Below are 22,311 nucleotides of genomic sequence, written 5' to 3'. Positions count from 1 at the left end.
CAGACACTATAGCAAGAGGTGTATCATTCTTAGGTAAATACTGTAGCAGGAGGGGACTGGGAGAACCATTAAACTTCACTGAAAGGTATGAATCTGGAAATTAGAAATGCAATAACAATGCTGACAAAAGTAGCAGTAACAGCAACAATATGGTTATTAAAAACAGTAATTATTTGTATTGAATGGCTGTCTAAAAACGTTAGGAAAGAAATATAACTACCTACTTTTTATTGCTCATTCTGTATGCAGAAAAGAAAGATGGTGTTTCCTCAGAGACCTGAAAACCCAACCTCATTTTTGTAGGTGTTTTTCTGGGGTAGTTGACTCCATGCTGGTGCTCATACTAGTGCTTACATGAGTGCTTGGTTGTGCCTGCAGATCAGGCGAAGCACCTAGAAATCTTTCCCAAATGGATCAGCATGAAAAACTGCAACACTAAAAATGGAGACGTCTTCAAAACCTTGGCCTGTGATGTCAGAAGCAAGGCTGGCAGACCTTCATTTCCCTGAGGAAATTCTATATTTCAACTATATTTCATGTGCTGATCATTAATTTCAAGGAGCTCAGTTGGAATACCTTGCCAGCATGTGACTAAAATCACTTTGTATTACATTCCTGAAAAATTAGCTCTTTGCAGACGTCTGGATATGTTTCCCCTGAGCAGGGGCAGAAGTCTAAAAACCAGTGTCTGACCTCTGCGTTACTTTTAAATGACTGTGTAATAAGCTGCAGGGAGATACATGGATTTATTTTCACCTCTGGCTTCTGAAGAATATCATTAAACATTCAAGCTTTCGCTCTTTTAGTTGTATGTCGCCTTCAGACTTAGCTCAGAATTATTTCATTGTATAAATCTTTCCAATTCTCTACATCACCTTTCAGTGAGGACTTCTGTGATCTAGCAAGTCATACGTCAACGCACATCACTATATTGGGCTGATGCTTTATTTCTAAGGCTCTTTGGACAGGTCACTTGTCTGACAATCTCCGCTTTTGTCCTTCCCAAAATGTTGGCTGGTGGTTACAGTGTCATAATGAGTAACACAGGAAAATTTCCATCCTAAGACTTTGTTGACACTGTAAAGAGAAATCTTCCCAGTGGTTTGATCCTTTTGTAAAATTGCCCTAAACCCATTTGCTTGTCCATGCTTGTATTTTTGCCTACTAAAGAATAGCCAGTCTTGATGTACTAAGAGAAACAGTGGGCCATGGAAAGAGCAATTCTGTTTCTCCACTTTTGCTGTATCATAAAGACACATCTGAATGGGATTGATGGAGCAAAAAGAAAAAAGAACCCAAGGGTCATATGAGTTCTTGTTAGCTAATTCCGTAGACTCTGTGCTCACTTTCTCCCATGCACACATCAGTGGATGCAATAGTGCTGTCTCAGAGTGCACTAACCCCCCTTTCATTTGGGCAGAAGGGATGGGTAAGGAGACCAGCAGCAAGTGCCCAGTACCCAAGCAAGCCCAACAAATAGAAACTTTCTGAGCAGGGCTCATTAAGAGGTCTGAAAGGTAGAATAACTCACTTGCAACGCTGGAATTTATGCTAAATACATCCTGTTAACTGCAGAGAAATGTTGTATGTGGTGTTCCTCAGGGAGTGGTATTGAAACTGGCACTGTTTAGTATCTTTGTCAGTCACAGGGACAGTGGGATCAAGTGCACACCAAGCTGCGTGGTGCATTCGACACTGGAGGGAAGGGATGCCATCCAGAGGAGCTTGAGCGGGCTTGAGAGGTGGGACTGTGCAAACCTCATGAAGTTCAACAAGGCAAGTGCAAGGTCTTGCACTGGGGTTGGGGCAATCACAAGCACACAGGCTGGACATACATACACTGGCATCTATATAGAGGGTGAACACCAAGGAGGCTGTGTTGTGCCTCCCTGGAGGCTTGGGAACCTGTGGTCCAGGTAGCTTGGACACATTCATCAGGGCTGGGGTGTGGAGCATGTGGAGCACATATACGTGGAGAAACACCTCTGCTTGGACTGCCTGGAAGTCATACCATTGTGTGTCTATTATGCTCTGAGGGATCCAACCACAGCTAATGCCTATCTATGCCCAACCATTTAGACTGGCTACTGGCTCAGCTTCACCCTCTCTTTAGTATTGACCTAAATGAAGAGTTCACCTTTTCTAGATGTCCTCCAAAGGCACTGAGTGATTCAATGTGGCCAACCTAAAGCTTTCTGCAGGTGCTTCTATCTAGGGACACAAAGGGAGCCTCCAGAGATCCCTCTGTAAGTGTCTTACACTGCAAGAGATAAATCCAGACTGGCCTGTCTTAGAATATACATGAGGTCACTCAAGATGGAGGTAAGTTGGTATGTGCAGTAAAGCCAAGCTGATGGCTTTCTCACCTTACCTCCTTAGGGATGAGCCAAATCAAAACAGAACCCTCACTGCCCAGCCAAGCAAAAAACTACCTTGGAAACAGATATGACTTATTGTTACTTTATTAACAATGTGGCTTACAATTGTTTGAAGTAAAAAGGGGATTTATTTCATTTTGAATAAAAATTAAAATATAACTCTGAATATAGATTTTCATTTATTTACATGAAAACATATATACAGAATAGAATCTTACAGCAAACTAACAACATGCCCTTTGCCCTGTGAACTTCAAAAAGTAAAAACACCAGCATTGATTGATTTATATGTATATATATACACGTACATATACACACACACATATATACATATATATACACACATACATATTTGTAACACACCAAAGGGATTATATACACAGAGTTTGAAGAAAATCTTCAGTACAAACTGGAATGCAATCAATTCAAAGGTTTCCAACGTGCATCACCACGAATGGACCATAACTGCTGGTTATGCGGAGCTAATTTCTGTTGTTCATAAGAGACAGAAGGGTTTAAGTGATTGCCTTGTCCCCACATGGTACATCCTGTTCAAGGTTTGGTGGAACTGAGATTGGGCAATTTGATGCACTAATTTATAAGCAGATATAAGGTCCATAATCTCCCATGAGACTGAGCAACAACAAGCAGGTGGGGTGACTTGGGGATGATCGTTTTCTTCCTGTCACATCAGAACACAGAGTGTTTTGTAGACCTACAACCTGAACTCAGAACAATGTCATTTTTTCTATGGGAGAGAGCTCAGGTTTTACCCCCTGACATTTCCTATGGAGGTCTGAAAGGTGCAAGAGGAGGTTCTTCAGCCCCTCCAAAGCCAGAAAATTCACAGGAGTTTGATACAAGGAAAAGACTTATTTTCCCTACTGTTCAGCCAAGTATAGACCCACCTGAGCTAAATCTCTGTATCTCCACCAGGGAAACAAAATACAAACCTTTCAGCATTGTATCTCTCAAGCGTATTGCCAGCTTCTTTCCTTCATCTCATCTGGCCCTCTTGGGATTCAAACCATCTTTGCTCTGAAAGATACTCAAGAGAAGCCTTCAGGAATGATGCTTATGGACCATAGCTGTGCATTCTGTTGGGAGAGGCCCTTCCCTATAAAGATATCTCAAGCCCTCCTTCCTTCCCTGAAACCCTCCCTCCCTTCTCCCACATCCTTGGCAGACATCAAGACCAGGAATATCTGTGGGTAGGCAGCACACAGCAACTGACCTGCTGCATTAGGTTACTTGGGCTGTGTGACCTATTCAGCAATAGCATCACTGGAAACATTTGTCCCTCCACAGTGAACTGTGGGGAACATCTGCCTTTCAGGATGCATAGACAGCTTCTTCAAGAAGGTGTGAAGCAAGATCTCCTTGTCTCACCTGATCTAACTACTTGTCAACAACCATCTCATCTATAGTGTGATGATGGATAATAATGTATTTTGCTGGTGTGCTCTGTCATGGGCCATTACAGAGGCTGGAGTTTTACATTAGAAACATGAGACATTTTTCAGGGTAAGAATTAACATGAAAGACCAAAACAAGAGAAAGGCCATGAGAATTTAAAACTATGACCCATGTTGGTTTTGTGCTGTTCACGCGTCATCTTCTACAAGAGAATTCCAGTGCGTGGCATGAAATCACTGCAAAACCACTCTTCTTCTGCAGCACAGCTGACATTTAAATGACTACTGGGCTGTAAACCTCTCATCTTTGATAACTGGCTAATATTCTAAATGCAGCCATTAAGATCATTTACACTTCTTGCTAGACTATTGTACCAAAGAATAAATGAGAATATTAAATGCTTCTGCTGTTTTATTGGGATTTCATGAGCACCTAAGGACACAAGCCCTCTCTTGTTAAGTTTGGCAGATTTCAGATAGATTTCTGCCTGCTAGGAGAAGGAATCTGTCAGGGCCTTTCCACTAACCTCAGTTACTGCTGGATCCAATCCTGAGTAACAGATTCCTTTAGTTCTGGGTCAGCGGATGTGATAAAGGATATCACTGAGGGGAAAATATACATGCAACCCCATTTTGAAAGAGTTTTTACATAAATATACTGTATAAAACATCTCCTAAACTCCCATGATTGGGGGTTGGTGTATTTGTTGAGCGTATCTGAGTAAAAAAAATCTACAGGCACAAAAAAGGAAATAAATCATAATGCTTAAGATGTTGCAGATCACAGAAAATATTTCCTGGAGTAAAGAATCAGCTTTGTAATCCCAAGCAATGGAAAATAAAGCGTTGACATATCTTAGCACCAAAATGGAGCCCTTGAGACTATATTTATCTACATATAATAAAGCTGGTTTTAATGGAATTCAGTTGCAGCATGTTCTTCTCTTTTGGCACTTGAATTTGGAAATGGGAAGACAAGTCCAAGTTCACTGATTTCCAGACACACTGCACCAGAAAAGCAAAAAGTATCTGAAGTGCCCTGATGGTACTGAGCTTGTAAAACACTGCGATGGCTCTGCAGCTCTGCCAAACCCAATTCTGTGCCCTGAAAAGAGCAAAGGAGGCTTTTTACATGACCAAATGTTGATTATGGCAGCCCAGCAGTGCCTGGTTTGCCTTCAAAGAGCTGAGATGGTGTTTGCTCCACACCACAGGACTGGGGACCGCTAAAGGTTGAAGGTTAAAGCCAACGAATGGTGACTTCCCAGTTTAAGGCAAATTAGATGTTTACCCAGAGTGAAATATTGATGGGTTTTAGGTGTTCAACTTAGTGAGGAACTTTGTGAATCCTACCAGACATCTGAATACCTCTGGCAGTGTGGGTCAGGCCATCTCAGCTAGGACATGCCTCAGTTGATGCTTCACTAAGGACAGGGTGTGTAACCATCTACTGACTCCAGTGGTCACTGAGGACACACTGCATTTCTAGGAGGTGTTCTGCACCCTGCAGGACCTATCAAGAGCTATTGCATTTGGTTAACACGGTGGAGCTGGAGACCATAAAATCCTTCTCAAGAGCTGAGAGGCCATCGCACCTCTGACAGGTAGAAAAAGTCAGGGTTTGGTGATCCTGGTGCTGAAAACAAAATGGGAATGTGGATGGGAGCTGTGTTTTCAAGCTGGAAAGGGAAGAAAAGCTCTGAAGTCAAAAGACAACATTTTTCTTCAAGGTGGGAGAGAAGCATCCATGACAGCAGGAGGAAGGCAGGACAGCCACACAGGGAATCATGGACATTCCTCTAAATCAATGCTTTAATCCAATTTTGCAGACTGGCACCGTGGGCTTGCAGAGTGGGAATTGGCTGATACTGTCAAGGTAAGTGCTGAGGGGTTTGGGAAGGTAGCAGGGACTTGTGCATGGGTCTGTTCAACCTGACTGAGAGCAAGCTCAAAAGGAGCAGATGAAGATGGGCAAGTACCATACACTCTTCAACACCCTCCTTCTGCTCCAGAAATGCCCACCCTTGGCCCTATGCCTGAACAGAGGCCAGTAACAGTTGCCTACATCTTCCTGTGGGAGCAAAGTGGTCCCTATGAATGTGCTGAAGTTCAGCATCCAACAGCCCAAAAGCAACATCAAGGTTGCTCCTCAGCCCTGTGCAATGGTCTTGGAAAACCATGAGTTCAGCACTTCACAGTGATCACCTTTTGTAGCTGATAACACAACAAACTTCAGGCCTGGATGCCAAATTCAGAACAGGGGTGGGGAGAAGAAGTGGCATCACCAATGTCATCGGTGTATGTGAAGTTGCACCAGCTCTGAATTTAACTAAGACTAGAAAAGCCTTCCAGTGGCTTGTATTTCTACATTGCAAAGTAAAGTGACATTTACCCTAGCAAGATCAGATTTCCAACATCTCCTTTGAAGCACATTATTCCAAAGCCCTTCTAATGTTCCAAAATTGAAATGAAGTCCAGGCAAGAGTAAACAGTTCCTTCTGATCTCTGCTCAAGCTGTAAGTGGCAATTCAAGCATACCATTCATTTTCCACTTGCTTAAGAAATTGTCTAAGAAGTTCAGCTCCAGCTTTTCTGGAAGGCATTCAGTGCAACAGACAACAGGAGCCCAGTCCCCTATTTCTTCCCAACCTGCAGACTAAAAGAAATAATAAAGCATTTACCACCCAAGGCAATTTTAGGACACAGATTCCAGTCTATCATCTTCTCTGGAAGAACAGAGAGTAATAAATGAGACCAAACCGAAGAACAATAAATTGCAAGACAAATGGTGAGGAGAAAGAAACCTGAGAAAATAAAAAAAGCAGGCGCAAGGTAAAATTAAAACTCTTTTTTTTTGTTGTTTAATAGGTGAGTTTTAAATATGATTTAATTTCCCTGAACAAACAGTAAAGATTCCCATGTGCTTGGGTCTATGCTTCACCCATCCTTTGTCTGGCCACCATCAGAGCTGGTTGCTCTCAGAGTCTGTGGCTGTCTGCTCCCCGGCTGTAGCTCCATGAGTAGTTAGCTGCCATAAGAGCATTTACAGGTACAAGGTTGATGAGGAAAATAATGATGGTTTCATCCCAGGAAGTGTTAAATGTCTCTGACAAATCCCAGAGGCTGGAAACTCCAAGTACATCAGAGCAGCAAAGGAAGCTCAGAAGAAGGTGGATGTGCTAAGTAAAGAATCAGTGCTGGAATGTTGGTTAGAGAACAGCCATTCTGCTTCGCTTTCTTGAATGTCCTCATATGTCACTTCTCCTGGCAGCAGTCTTTTGGGAGCTATCTCCTGCTGACAGATGTTGTACCAGCCATTGGAAGGACTGTGCTCTCATTTTGCTGGGCACAATCCTTTTGTCTTCAGAGACAAATCAAGGAGCAACATCTTTAAGGGACCCTAAGATTGATCCAGAGGACTTGTCAAACCAGTTGCATGGACACAGTCCACTGCTACCATCAGTAGGAAATCCAGTCTAAAACCCAGTGTCTGAATGTCTGTACCACTACTGAAAACTTCTGGATTTCTGAGAAACAAAAAAAAACATGTGATACAGAGGTGACTACTTTTCTGTTCAGCTGGTTCAAACTTGAACAACAGGATCTTCAGTACGAGACAACATCAGGAACAGACCCAGTCCTGCTGATCTCTCAGGTCAGGAAGTTTCTGATGAAGTCTCAGGAGTTGGCAGGATCTGGCCCAGCCCGCAGCAGGTGCACCCATCACATTCCTCAGTGGAAAATAGGGAAACTCAATGAAAGACTGAAATTCCCCAGTGATGCATGGCAAATGGAGTCAGTAATTCTTGCTTAACACATGCTCTAGGGTGAATTCAGATGAAATCCAGCATATTTATTTCTGAGGCTTTTCCCCTTTAATCCCAGGAATTTAAGAAGGAAACTGATGAAGGAGAAAGCAGCAGCTATAGCCTAGTGTTAGTCAATAAGTTCTGAGCACACAGAGGTCAGCAGCATTATCTGATCCAAGGCTGTTGTCACCATATTGCATGTGCTTGAGGTGGGAGTTATCTGTCCATAAGGAGTGTCTTCAGATTTAGAGCTAGAAATGAGATTTCTTTTTTAAGAGGTCTTCACCGAGTGGGGTTTGGCATCACAGCATCAGAAGAGAGCTGTGTACAACTTCCAAGCTGAGTTTCCTGAGCCCAGGGAACAAGGGTCTGTTTACAGTTTGAGAACAACAAACGTCTGCCAAAGTCAGTGCTTTCTTATGAAATCAGGCTAAAACTCAGCACAAACCATCCAATTCACTTCTGAGGGAGGGATTCACTTCCACCTTAGAGCAAAATTCATACTTGGTCCCAGTTTGGTTCTTGCTTTAGGGAGAATTTTACATCACTGTGATGCCACCAACCTCTGCTGAGTTACAGCAAATCCAGGCTCAACATGTGGGACTAACAGGGTCATATAGCCCTGCAAAGAAAATTGGAAATATTTCTCCTATAAACACAGCTGAGGCCAACCCAAGGTGCCCGACCCATTTATTCACCCTCTCTGGTGCTTAGCCTGCTTGGCATGAAGCAAGTCCCCTGTTTTGCTATCTAGGGTAGCACTTGGGACAGCCTGGCTTTCTATAGACTGTGTTGGGCTGTATCCTCAGTTTGTCGAAAGCACCATGGTGTAAAAAGCCTGAAAAGACTGATGCTTTTTATTCCCACCTAGCAACCAGATTCATGAAGGTGCAAACGAAACCAGCATTCACCCAGTCTCATCATAAAATCTGAATAGCCTTTTCTTTCACACCCTATGGAGCTCAAAGTCAGGTCTTTCAAGCAACTTGGATTTAAAGAGGATGGGCTTGACTACGGAAGCTTTCATGCATATTCCTGTACAAGAATGCAGTACTGTACAGATCCCATCACAGAGACATTCAGCTTATTGTGCACAGCCAGCGTGGCTCAGGATGCGTTACACACACTAGGTTTTGTTGCACCCCAGTCAGTTCACTGTAGCTTTGTTTGGTACCGTACAAAGACTGTGGGTCGAGTCCTCTGTGATAAATCACTCGGGAATAACAAATAGCATATGACTGGCATAACTCTTTTTCCTTTTGTAAGATTGGAGAGGCAGGAGGAAAAAAGCCCATTGATCACTAAGACCAAATTTGCAGTAAGACCCAGGTAAGGCTAAAAATGATCACTTACATTTCAATATGAAAGAAGTGTGTCAGAGTTGGCTAAAAGAAACGTTCATGTCCAGAAACTGGCCTAGACAAACTATCATCATCTGGAAATGTCTGACCCTTCTCCTTGGGAATGCATTTGTCACTGGTAGCTTTGTTTTAATGAATGACAAACCATCAGTCTTAGATTGGATATAAGAAAGAAGTTCTTTACTCTGAGGGTGGTGAGGCACTGGAATGGGTTGCCCAGGGAGGTTGTGAATGCTCCATCCCTGGCAGTGTTCAAGGCCAGGTTGGACAGAGCCTTGGGTGATATGGTTTAGTGTGAGGTGTCCCTACACATGGCAGGGGGGTTGGCACTGGATGATCTTAAGGTCCTTTCCAACCATAACTATTCTATGATTCTATGATCTGATCTGTGCTGGCCTTGCACCACTGATAGGCTGGCGAGGCCCTTGAGGAGAGATGCCAGCAGTCTTTTAGTGTGCTTTACAAGTACAGAAAAATTAGTCCAATTTGTTGCTAGTTTTCTCTTGCAGATTATTGGGTTTTTTCTTCCCTCCAGATAAATTCCCAGTGCTTCCAATTCCACATGTTCTTGGAAAAGAAAAAGGGAAAAAAACCAACCTTGAACAAGTTGAAATGTTAAAAAAGAGAGGGAACAAGAAGGAGAACAGAAAAAAATGGGGAAGTGCAGTCAGTTGGCGTATTGTGCATAGAAAGCAACTTTTACTCGCTCGATCTGGTGACACAGTTTGATGGCTGGACCAAGCTTCAGCTCCATGCATTCCTGCACAGTGGGCAGTGTCAGCAACAGAAGGGCTTGGCCATCGATGTCCTGGGGTAGAAAAACACAGTGAAAATGGTTTTATTTGTGGACTCTGGAGGGCAAAAAGCATAAGCAAGAAGGGAAGTTTGCCCCCAGAATTGAAGGCAGTTTTGTCCTCTGCCTTTTTCTCCTGTTCTGATGCTGCTCTCATCTAGTTTCTTTGGAATCCCTCATGCTTTTTCAGAAGTTGTCTAGCATGTCTCCATAGGCCCCCAGTTTGGCAAAAGCCTCCCAGCTAATGAAATGCAGGATCAGCTCCTAAAGAAACTCTGCAGGGTCCACAGAGGTCTGATTAGTCCCATTTTATGAGAGAGGAACCAAAACAGGGCAGACCATGAGATACAGGAGGGAGCTGAATAGGGAAACTGATGCTGGTCTCTGCCAACTCACACCCTTCCACCACGTCTTTTGGCCATGATTTGCTCAGCACAGGTTTATGTCTGCCTTGCTCCATGCCATGTTCCCCGGTGCACCCAGGACCTGCCTTGCTCCACCTGAGCTGCTGAATAACCAAGATGAAGGGTCCTGGACCACCCAGAGCTATTGAACTCCCTAATGTCCCAGAAGCACAGAATGGTGTAGGGTGGGATGGACATCTGGAGGTCACATCCTTCCCTCAGTCATATCTATATACCAAACTCCATGACCTAGCACCCAGACAAAAGCAATTTTATTTGGGATTTCTGTTGGTTTTATGATCCTCCTCTTAATTAAGAGCTCAAGTCCTCTTTATTCTTTAATGGACTGAGAAGCAGACAACTACAAAACTCCTTTCTACCCCTTAGGAAGGATGAGAATGTAAGCACAGAAAAAGCACTGTAACTCACAGGCAACATAAACTCCCCAGGACAGCCCTGGTTAGGTAGCATTAAGCACAAGGAGGCTTTGGACACCTTATGTATGCTTTGATCAGGACTATCCACTGCCCAGGTTCTCCCTCCACTGAATCCTGATGGCTTGTCCCATTGCACCAGAGCTTCCTTGCAAATCATAAGGAAAAGCTCCAGTCATCTGTGTTTGAATAAAGTCCCCATAAAACCCTTTGGCAAAGGAGAGACAGGGTTGGCTTTCAGGCCCTGGAGTTACTCCAGGCTGATTAACAAATGGTCGGAGCACGCTGTGACATAGAGACTACAGCATCTCACTATAGAGTGTTTCAGCCTTGCTCTAGACTTCAACTTCTCCCAGTTCAAGCAGCTTTACTCAAGTACAGAGTCACTCATGGTGAAGAATCAAAGGTAGTTCAATGTGCAGTTCGCCATACCAGTGACTGCCATTGGCTATGGACTAATTAAGCACTCTTGCTTCATTCTAACTATGATTTCTTAGCATTTCCCTTTACTTTCACAGTGGCTGTCACTCATTAACCAAAGAATGGCTGTTTCTACATAAATATTACATGTTCCCACTGATTTGAGATGAAGAACATTGGCTCCTGCTCCTGAAAATCTATCTGCTTACTGGGGAGATGCCTGGCATCTCCTAAAACTAGGTCATCCAAGGGCCTGACTGCCACATCTTCAGGGGGATGTGGATGGGAAGCAGGCATCTACATCCTCAAATTATTTAGGTGTTAGTGACAAAACTCAGGCAGCCAGTTGTGGCTTCAAGTAGAAGTTTTCTGCTGCCAAGGCTGATGTTTTTACAGAGGGTGGAATCTATGAGGACAGGGGAGACAGCTTGCTATGTACCAGATACCCACTAACTGCTTCTACACTGAGATGCCCACCTATGTGACACCAGGATGGTACTATGGACCTTGGCATGAACTAGAAAGGTCTAAACCTTCTGCTTTTCACAAGGAATCAAGCTATGGGGTTTTTGGTCTGAGTATCAGGCAAGGCTCTGACTCAAGCCTCTAATGGTTTCCATGCCTTGCCAACTTGGCCTGATGGGATCTAAAGTCTGCTCATAATCTCTTTGTCAAAGCCCCAAGCCCAGCTACCAAGGTGGTACATGCTGCTCTGTTTTTGTGATGGGAATAGACACCACAAAGAGGTGAGTTATGAAGACTTCTACCTGCTCCTGAAATATTTTGGCAAGGGGTGCACAGTCCGTCAGTTTAATAAACCTCACGACATCAGTCACAGTCCACTCCAATGGATTACTGTCCAGGATGAGCTTCTCCTCCTCTTCTTGCTTAATTTCCTATAAAGAAAATCAAAAGGCCTCATAAAGAAAACTACCTTGTGTAGTACCAGGGCAAGGATGCCCTCCTCAGATGAGGAAGGCTTGGCACTGAAGATTGATTTAGGAAGAACACTGCTATTGCGAGTGAAAGCCTATGGACATACTCACTTCCTTGACCTGAGTACACTTCTCTGCCTCACTGTAGGAATGGGGTTGTGGTCTCCGGCTCCGTCGGGCTCTCTCCATGGGAGGAGGTCTGTCTGACTCAGTACTGCTCCTTAAGGTGACTGCTCGCCTGGGTCTGGTGGAGGGGACCTCAGCGGAGGAGGTATCTGTCTGGTCATCCCGGAGCTCTGAGCTGGTTTCCTCACTTCCTGTCTCATCCTCCATCACATCTGGCTCGTCATCTTCACTCTCCTGCACAAGAACCATCAGAGAAACAGGATCCAGGCTCAGAGATTAATGCAGCAGCAAATCAAAAGGCACTAGGTCAAACTGCATGTCCATCCCCATGCTGGTCCAGGGTAACATTTATTTTAACTGAATTAACTTATTTTCATTGCAGTGCTAAGTAGATTAGCCCTCAATTTAGATTTGTAGAAGAAAAAAAATGCATGACGGGCAAATCATTCATCTGTTTCTAACAAAAGGTCAACAGCAATAACTCATCTGGCATCAACTGTTCCTACATTGGGCTGGTATCTCAAATTGTGGCACTGAAGATGGGCATGAAAAGGGGAAATGGAAAATACTAAAAGGATAAAATGAAACTCAGGATGCTTGAGATTATGTAAAATCAGAAATAAGCTTGAATTTAAACCTCCACCTTGCTTCAGGTGTCATGGGTGTCACTGGTACAGGAAGGCAAGAAATTTGGGTGCCTTTTAAAAATATCTAAGATGTACAAGTGCATATTTGTCCTTGACTCCTTATCTGGCATTTCTGTGAAGAGGATTTCACCTGGATTTCCCTACTTTCAGCCCGACACTTAACTGCTGAAGGTTAAGCACAAATTTAAATCTAAGGGATATTGTACTAGATTCTTGTTATTTCTGTCACACAGAGCCTGCAAGCACACACCAACCGATGGAAACTGCATATTTGAACTTTGTATACATATATTTGAAATTTATATTTATGTGTATACATATGTGTATATATATAATTGTTCAAATGGTTTCAATAGCTTAGCTCTAATCAAAGCATAAGCATGTATCCAAGCCATATCCTTAGGTCTTAAGTGGAAAAGCAACTGTAGACAAAGTTATTTTGGCTGAAAGGTTGAAAAACTTGGCTAATGGTTGATTTAGGCTTAACATGAGTTAAAAATCTTTTGAAGCAGATATAATCTAAGGAAATCAAGCAGAACTACACCTAAATGAGGATCAAGTCATGAAGATGCAAGCAATCAACTGAAAACTAACTAAAATATTCCCCTCCAGCTGAAGTAGAGGGAATTTAAGTAAATCAGTTTTATTTCACATTGCACAAAGCAGCAATCACTGGCACTCAGCTGAGGAAGGGAAACCACACATAAATGTTGTCATTACTGTCATGGGAAAATCACTCAGGAACTGTACACATAGAACTAGGTCTGCTCCACCTTGTATCTGGACACAAATCACTGCTGAAGCTAGGACATACCACACAGCATACTGGAAAGACTGAGGCCTCAATTACTATGTATTTGGGACACAAACTATTTGCTTGTGTTCTAAAGCTTCTCAAAAATCTACTGGTTGATGTTGTGAGTCAAAGATACCATGAATGGTTAATGAATAAAATAAAAGCCCTTGAAACCACGAGTTATTATTATTTATTATAATTCTTAGAGATCTTGGACATGGATCACAGACGTTCACTCTGTGCACAGCACAGGCTCATCTGCCTGGCTACAGGCTTACAAGCAAGGAAAAGAAAACAAAGATATAATATTAGGCAGCATGTTAGCTAGTGAGCCTTATGAAGGTGGGAGCAAAGCCTCTAATTGCTAACTCTAGCATGGACAAGGGTAAAAGTCCCCAAAATGTCCCAATAAAAGAAGACTGGCTTTAGAAGAACAGAACAGCAAGGAGGGATTCAAATGTGAACTGAAAGTGTTAAGGTTTGCTAAGAAGCTCCCCAAAAGCAAGATGCAGATGGGGAGACAAAAAAGCACTAAGGGTGTTTTGTTGATTTATCCCAGAGCAATACATACTTCTGCAGAGCCCACAGCATTCAAATCAACAGCTGACGACCTCCTTTTCTTCTGCACAAAGATGGATTTCCGCCTTTTCCTGCGTCTGGCTGGCTTGATGTGTCCGCTTTTCATGTTGTTATTTTCTCCTATTGGTGGCTTAATGATTCTTTTCCTCTTCCCATAGTAATAAGCTGGAGAGATGGAGCACAATACCCATTAAAAACTTTAACACCAAGAGAAGGAAACTTCAGCTTGCTTCTTGCTACTGATTCAGTACTGCACTTCTAGGAGTGCTTTTACAAGGGACTTTAAAAGACACTGATTTGGAAAAAAATATCCAGTTTAAATATGTCATCTTGGACTAGCACAGACAGCTACAGCTCTTGTGTGTACAGATTTATTGATGATGAGTTGTTCAGAGTTCAACAATAGGTACTTAGGCAAAGCTTCCATTAAGCTGAGCAGTGATCTGGAGGGAGAGAGGCCAACATGCTTCAGATTTGATCCAATGTACTTCTGCATGAGTTATATGCTACATACACTTTCAGTTGCTAATGTTTTCAGCAGAGAGTGGATCGTATTAGTTTCTTGCAACCTTTGTGGAAGAAAGACAGCACTTACACAACTTTCTTGACCTGTTTTGGAATCAATACCAGTAACATTGACAACAAAAAACTGTTGAACACATGCCTAGCTTCAGCCTTCCTGAATAGGCAGGAATATGTTTAAATATTACAAACCCTGAGAAGAGAGTCAGTGCTTCCAAATCGCTTCCAGCACCTCAGTATCATGATACTGGCTTGTGCTGCTGTGTATGCCAGAAATTATTCACTGAGTAGGACAGGATTCATCTCACCTAACAAAGCTGTCTCAGAGGTAGTTTAAATCTCAGCTGCAGCTTCCTTTTATGTGCTCCTTATATTAACTTTACATGTGAAGAAAAGGCAAAACTTCCAAAAATAATTACTTTCAAACAGATGTATTAGGATGAAGTGAGATGGAGATGCCTATTTCTCCGTACATAATATTAAGGGAGCTTATGGTGGCCTGGTCAGGATTAAGTAACTGCTCTTAGATGAGATGAATCCTACTCAGTATTAATGTTATTACACAAATCCCGTTCTCCATCACTATCTGGTGCAGAGTCTTCCACTGCTCTAACTCCCAGGTAGCAATGGGAAGCCTTTTGGCCAATACTCACTGTACTTAGTTTTAGTATGAATGGAGCAGTTCTCTGGGCAGACTTCAGCCACCAGCATAGGACTGAACAAGTTGGGGCAGCACTCCAACTTTGCACAGACTCTTCTGCAGAAATCTGCCACCTGATCCGAAGTCCTCACAATCTTAACAGTTGCCCTGTATGTCTTCCCTCTGTACCTAGAAAAGAGTACAAGACAGCTTCATGTCACCAACCAAGTGATGTCCTTCGATGCTACGGACCAGTCTCCTCTGTTAGGGAGATACCTTTCCTAATGATGTTTGGAGTGCCTCTCCTAGGAAGGCAGGATAGGTCCAATTGTTTTAGTGGCTCCATTTCAGATGGACTTGAGGAAGGAAAGGCAGGGTGAAATGAATCAGACGTGTGGACATGATTTGTTAAGGAATGCATACGCAGATTGAATGTATCTGTAGATGGGATGGAAAAAAAACACAGTAGGCTTGGTGAGGACACTACACAGGACAGCAAGTCTATATTATGAAAGGATGTTAAGTTTTACAGAGAGACATGTAGTCTCTCTTCATATAATGACTTGTGATGAGAAGCTTATATGCCTTGCAGAGCCCTCTGGTCACCACCCTGTGGGCAGGCTGCAACTGAAGACCCCTTCTATAAGCCCCCGATACACCTCTAGTCTTCTCCATTGCCATCTTTCTTGAGGCAGCACTCACTTCACATTCCAGCTCACAACAAGCCCCCAGTTTCATTGTGCCAACTGTGGTTACTGGGGTACATACAATGTGAAGAAGTATCTGAGTGAAACTGCACTGTCTGCCATACTGGGACCAGAAGGCTTCACCAGTATGTGATGTGGGCATTACAGAACCTGAGGAACTAACCAGGAGTCTCTTGGTTAGTTAGCTGCAGCAACAGGCCCTAAAAACTGATTCCTACAGGGAGTGCTTAGAGCAGAAACTGCACTGAAATGTTTGCCTTAAATTTGTTGTCCATGTGCTACTAAAACATTTATTTCACTGTTTTATATGAAGTGTTTCTGAGCAATAAATGGCTAAGAAAGACACAGTTACATTCCTGCTGGAATACGTTGTAGATGTGAACTCTGAAAAACCAATTATCCCTATAATTTATTAAACAGCAGCACCAAGCTATTGTAAACAGTGAGATAAGGTTGTTAAAACATCTCTTACACATCTTAGGGAACATAACACAAGAGGCAGTCATGCAAGAGCCTGGTACTAAGGCATTATAAATGTGCTTAGGTGAGAGAAAAGTAACAGACACAAAAGAGGAAGAGACAGTGGAAGAAAGATTACTGGATGGGAGGCAATGAAAGACAAAGATCCCTTCATGACAGTCATCAGGAACAATGAGAAAAAGCATTTGTAAGTGTATTAAGACTCACATTTCCCTAGCAGGGAATCAGCTGCTGATAGTCAGATATGGAAGAGGAAGAGGAGAAGGTGAAACAAAGGAGATGTGGCTGAAGAACTAAAATACTCGGTATATGTCCAGACCCTATTCCCTCTCTAGAAGTTTTAATGAGCACAAAGCAACTGAGAAACCACATTTTGCTGCTTTCCCTCCCAAAAAGCTCTTTCCTGGTGTACAGGGAAAGGGTTTCCAACGGTGGTATATGAAGTGTTATGAAGTGTTATGAGGGGTATCCAAATGAAACTTGGGTCTGAGGAGAGCCTAGATCAATCATTCTCAAGTCACAAAAGACTTGATCTCAACTGTTACCTCTTTCATAACCTAAACCAGCATTTCTGCAAGGCACCAGGCTCTAACAGCCCATGCGGTGCACAACCAAGGACCCCAGGTCATGGAGACAATGCTGGATTCATTCACCTGAATGAATGAATAACTTAATAAGCCAACACTTCATGCACCCCAACAGACCTGGACAGATGATGTAAAATGGAAAAAGTGTTCCTTCCACGTACAGGGAACTGTTATCCCAGCTTCCCTACAAAATAACTTCATAGGCAAACTAGCTAAAGAGGGTTTGGCAATATACCTAATATCAAAAGAACAAATTCCATGGGCATTTAAATATATACTTCTAAACATTTTATATTTCTTTTCAGTGTGTTTGAAGAGATTCCTGCCCTTATTACTTCTACAGGAGCCATTAAGTTTAATGACAGCCTAGATCATTAGGTCAGTAAGTCTGACTCCTGTGACAGGCTGCAGTTTCAGTGTCTTACCTTCACCTGAACCCCAACAACACGTTGGTTGGACTAAAGCATCACTTCCTCCCCTTGAGGGTCTCCACACTGGAAGAATCTTGGCAGCAGGGGCACCTGTACCTCTACCTCATGAGCCTGGGCCTCATTTTATGCCTGGATGTGTCTGTATTTAAGTTATTTATTTGTCCTTGTTCTGACTTTCACCACCAGGATGAAAAGACTGCATCTGGTTTTGTTTCCCTGCAAAAGTGCTGTATTCAGCTCTTCTCTTGATCTTCCTTCTTATAAGCTAAGAAGCTGCCTGATGGGTATTATTCAAGGATGGCTGACTTTTTCTGTGTGCTTCCTATTGTGTTGGCTGCCCAGAAAGGACCCACTGAACTAAACTTCCTGGTGAAAGAAAAAGATGAAACGAGAAAAATGAATAACTGACTGATTTCAGCCTGGTTTGAATGTAACACACATTGTAATTAACAGAATGAATGTCAAAATGGGAATCAACATGACTGTAGCAATCAGTCTCAATAAACCAAGGTGTTAGTACTGGCTGCAGTAATATTTTTCACATGGTTTTGGCCTTGGCAGCACCTCTTTCAACAATAAACCAGGTTCTAGTAATATTTTCCATATTCCTCACATACTAAAGATTTTTAATACAAACACCACCAACTGTAATCTGAGGGGTTCTAGGACAGCCATGTGGCAAGAGCTCCTTTGGATATAATCAGAAAACCCTATTTCATTAGCACCGCTCAAAGAATTACCAATTACTGACACTCCTATTGATGCTTTCTATCTTCCCAACCACTTGTGAGCATTCACAGCATGGCAGCATAACATTTCCAGATTTCTTAGAAATCACTGTTCTTTTAACAAAGATTTTCCAGCTGAAGCAAAAGAAATATTTCTTTCCTGTCCACTTCCTTCCCCTCAGATACCCAAAACTGAGGAAATCCTTATGGCTGAAACTATTTCCAAGAGAAACATCCTCAGAATATTGCTGATCCATGAGCAACAATATTAAGCTAATAGTACTTAGCTGGCAATATCATTCTTCTGTTGAAGCTCCCTTTGGTAATAAAAGAGACTGTGAGAACAAAATGCCTTCTAGGAAGGCTCTATTTAGGGATTGTGTGATGACAGCCTAAAATCTTGTGCTGAAGACACTTCAAACAGCAAGAACATTGAGACTACCCTCATTTTAAATGTCTCCTCATAAGGATACAGCCCACAGTTCTGATAATCTTTAAGACTAGTTTCAGCTCAGTAGCTAAAAAGCCTGAATTTCCTTTTGGGGAACCAAAAACTTCTATCTATTCTTGTGCAAGAAATTTCTGGTTTGTCTTATTAGCCTGAAGTCTGCCAAACATGAGAAATTATCTTCCTCCAAATCATCCAGTGACATTCTGTACTCTTGAAGACAGGACTCAGAAAGAGACCTAGAATTGTTCTGGTTGTAAGGACAAGTCTCCTGCTGACTATGGAAAAAAAAAGGGTTTAAGTCATTCCACAAGGTCATAATGACTTCTATCTCCAGTATTTGGCACAGAAGACCACCAGTCCAAACTACTTCATCTCTGCAGTGCCTCAAGAAGTACGTGGCAGAGCTGATGTGGAATAAAAACCAGATCAGGAGGAGCACCGTTTTTATCTGGCTGCCACCTGGACTTCGTATCATTTGGGTTCAGTTGTCCAGTCAAGTTTTCCATCACCACATATGTTCAATCCACATATCCACAGCTTGGTTATAATGACTTACGGGAGACTCTGTCAAAAGCCTTGCCAAAGTCAGCATAAATAACTTCCACGGTTTCTCCTTCAACCACCAAACCAGTTATCACAGTTAACACCAGGCACAACTTGCCCTTCATAAATCCATGCTGATTCTTGCCACTCGTATATTGGTCCTGCATGTTCCTGGAAATGTCTTCCAGGAGGATTTGCCTAATAAACTTTCCAGGAACATTAGGCTGACAGCTTGTAGTAACTTTAATTCTCCTTCTTGCCCTTCTTGAGATGGAGGTGTGATTTTTGCCTTTTTCCAGACATCAGGAAACTTCCCTGATTATCAACAACTTTCAAACATGACAGCCTTGCAATGACACTGGGCAGTTCTCTCAAGCAGAGCTGGCTGCATCCCATCTGGTTCCACACTTGTGCGCATCCAGTTTGCTTTGTAGTTTCTTTTCCATTTACTGTGGGTAACACTTCACTCCCTCAAACAGTAACAGGGACCTGGGAGTCCTGAGAGCAACCACCGATAGCAAAGAACACTTTGAACACCTCAGCATCATCTATCATAAGTGAAAGGCTTCTAAAGCATCCACAGTGAACAGACTTTCTTTGATATGCAGCCTCATAAATAAGCAATAGTGTCTGTGATGGGGTGGTAAACAGTCCTAGAGTTCAGATACTTGACTTAGAATTAGGCAACTCTCAAGATTTCACCTAATGAAGGAGTGCAGGAATACTCATCTTTCTTAATTTGATCAAACGGGCTTTATAGAAGACCCAGAAGGTAAGTCTCTGCACACACCAGTCCTGTTCATGTCCAAAGTCCTGCAAAAACAGGTAAGTTCAAATAGCCCACTTACAGCCCTTAGAAACTAAAATCCTTAATAAAGTCCCTCAGGCACTTCATGTAAAATTGGGAAGCAAAATCTAGATGTAGGCACTTAAAGCATCGAAACTATAATGGTTGAATGCCTACAGCTGCGGTTGACTCTCATGAGAATTCAGAGGATCGGGCCCGACATTTCTAACTCATCATCACCAATAAATCAGGTTTGACTACTTTCACAGAGCACCAGCAGCACTGATGGGAAGCGACTGCCATCACACATTGAAGAAAAATCTCTTCAGACAATCTAAATTGTTTATCTTCTTTGCAAGGCTAGCATAACTGGTTCCACGCTGGTCACTCCTGAGAGCAGAGTAAACTAAGTGCAGGTTGCCCTAGGACGGAGGTAATGCATTCCTGGCACTGCATACTTTGGCGTTTGGGCTGATGGGAAAATCAGCCTTCTCTTCACCATCCTCCTCCCTCTCCTTTTTGCTCTACCCTCCTGCTGCCATCACCGCAAACAAACAACAACATTGTCAAGATCCAAAGAGTTGTCAGTTTACATCAGAAGGAAGGCGGCGACACGACATGTCACATTACAGCACAGACACTCCAGCTGGCTGTAGAGCTGTCATCATTAGCAGCAAGACACCATTGGGAGATGGTGTAGTTGCAAGTCGGTGTAGACAGGCGTTTGCTCATTACAGGTCTCTGATTGAGATTCCGGAGCACAACTGACTGTCATACCTGATGTAACGTGTCAGGTGTCATTTGTGCATCTCATTTCACGACCATGTTTTCTTTTCTGCTTCTGTGCAACTAAATGCAATTAAACCTCTCATATGCTTCTTGATGAAGCAACTCAAGCAAACTCGGGAAGGAAAAAAGAAGAAAGTCCGAGGGTAGTCAGACAGTCTTAGAGCATGTCAACCCTCTGTTACCCACTCTTTAAAGTGCTCAAACTATCCATAGGCAAGCTGGTATGACCACCAAGCTCTGTCCCAGCTCTGAGCCTGTGATGATTTATTCCATGGTTTGATGAAGTTGAAAGATGCTGCTTGATGAAGTTGAAAGATCCTGCTTGATTCACTAAAGAGCTGAGGTTGTTACCTCCTGGGGCAGCCATCATACAGCAACACCTACACAACATGAGACTGAACAACATAAAACACAAAACCTCCTTGCTAGAAAGCAATAATATGCTTTCACTTGGCAGGCTATATAGATCTAAGTTATATCCCAGCAGGCTGGCTGCCCTGTTAAATAGATGGGAGGAGGAAACAGATACAAGAAGCATCCTGGAAGGAAGTAACAGAGATGGAGGTGCTCATTAGTATGATTAGCACAGCAAGAAACAGTGAGGGAGGGCAAGAAACGATGTGATACAAATAAGTGACAGTCTTTAGGAGTGCACGTGCTCATAACTAAGTTGGTCTTCCTTGCGTAAGCACACCCAGAGTCAACAGGCTGCCTGGGATTGCAGTAGATTGGGTTGTAGACATAGCAGACTATCAAGGACAAGACACCCCTGCACCCGAAGGTCAGTTAAACGTTTTCATTAGAAACAAGGATTAAAGCAGCCTTAAGAATCAGACTGCTGCTTTCGTACAAGGCAGATCCCCACACTCAAATGAGAAATCCCAACAAAGTCCTATTGTGGATACTGCTAACAGAAAAACTGCCCATACGCTCAATTCTTTGCAAGATAGGCTATCAAGATGGGGCACTACAACTTGGTTTCACAGCTGCTAAGTACCTGTAGGAGTGCATTATCTGACGTTTGCTAGTACAAGGTGTGGAATCAATGAAAATGAGGTCACAGACTATGATTTTTAATGTGTCACAGACACCTTAAAAATGAATGTTTCATTTTTAGAATGAAAATCTGCATGTGCAAGGATGACTTTCAGGTTTCCATCCGCACAATTCCAGTTGACAAACACAAAACCAGGACTCTCCACATGGGTGAAAGCAGCAAATTAAAACCAGGATTTTCTAGCAGCTTTTCATTTCTATTTGCAATCCTCCTGTAGAAAAGCAGTTTCGAGTACACAGAACAAAAGGTTCTCAATTCTCTCCCTCAACCACAGCACACATGAACCTTCTGCAATATCTGCATGGCCAAGAGCACGTACAATAGCAATCAACAGTGCCATATTTGACAGCCAATCATTTCCAATAACTAAGAGAAAATTGCTTTTCTTTGAAAAGGAGTATCAGAGTTCAGTACAAAGGGTGAGATTCACTGCATTTAACTACAGTACTCAGAAAGTCAATGTGACCAAGTCAGTCAAAGAAGATAGCTGTC

At 42.7% G+C, this 22,311-nt stretch overlaps 1 protein-coding gene and 1 long non-coding RNA gene across 5 annotated transcripts in view; both read right to left on the bottom strand.

The window, feature by feature from the left end:
• Positions 1–2,446: 2,446 nt before the first annotated feature.
• Positions 2,447–9,106, bottom strand: LOC133277073 (uncharacterized). Its single transcript, XR_009746078.1, has 2 exons — positions 7,361–9,106; positions 2,447–6,449 (listed from the first exon to the last, which is right to left on the bottom strand). It is a non-coding gene; the product is annotated as an uncharacterized LOC133277073 (long non-coding RNA).
• Positions 9,107–9,348: 242 nt separating this feature from the next.
• Positions 9,349–22,311, bottom strand: part of SFMBT2 (Scm like with four mbt domains 2) — a 107,472-nt gene continuing 94,509 nt past the window's right edge. For all 4 annotated transcript variants that reach the window (XM_061468625.1, XM_061468624.1, XM_061468623.1 and 1 more), the window contains 5 exons: positions 15,273–15,448; positions 14,090–14,262; positions 12,061–12,309; positions 11,782–11,910; positions 9,349–9,771 (listed from right to left, as the gene is read on the bottom strand). In XM_061468625.1, the coding sequence (XP_061324609.1) occupies positions 9,631–9,771; positions 11,782–11,910; positions 12,061–12,309; positions 14,090–14,262; positions 15,273–15,448 (868 nt within the window). In that variant the 3' untranslated portion in view covers positions 9,349–9,630. The remainder of the gene's footprint in view (positions 9,772–11,781; positions 11,911–12,060; positions 12,310–14,089; positions 14,263–15,272; positions 15,449–22,311) is intronic.

Source organism: Pezoporus flaviventris, unplaced genomic scaffold (genome assembly GCF_033815535.1).
Source record: "Pezoporus flaviventris isolate CSIRO_AGI_PZ_B2104156 unplaced genomic scaffold, CSIRO_AGI_Pfla_v1 ptg000049l, whole genome shotgun sequence".
NCBI classification, from domain to species: domain Eukaryota; kingdom Metazoa; phylum Chordata; class Aves; order Psittaciformes; family Psittacidae; genus Pezoporus; species Pezoporus flaviventris.
This window is presented reverse-complemented; position numbering and strand designations above follow the sequence as displayed.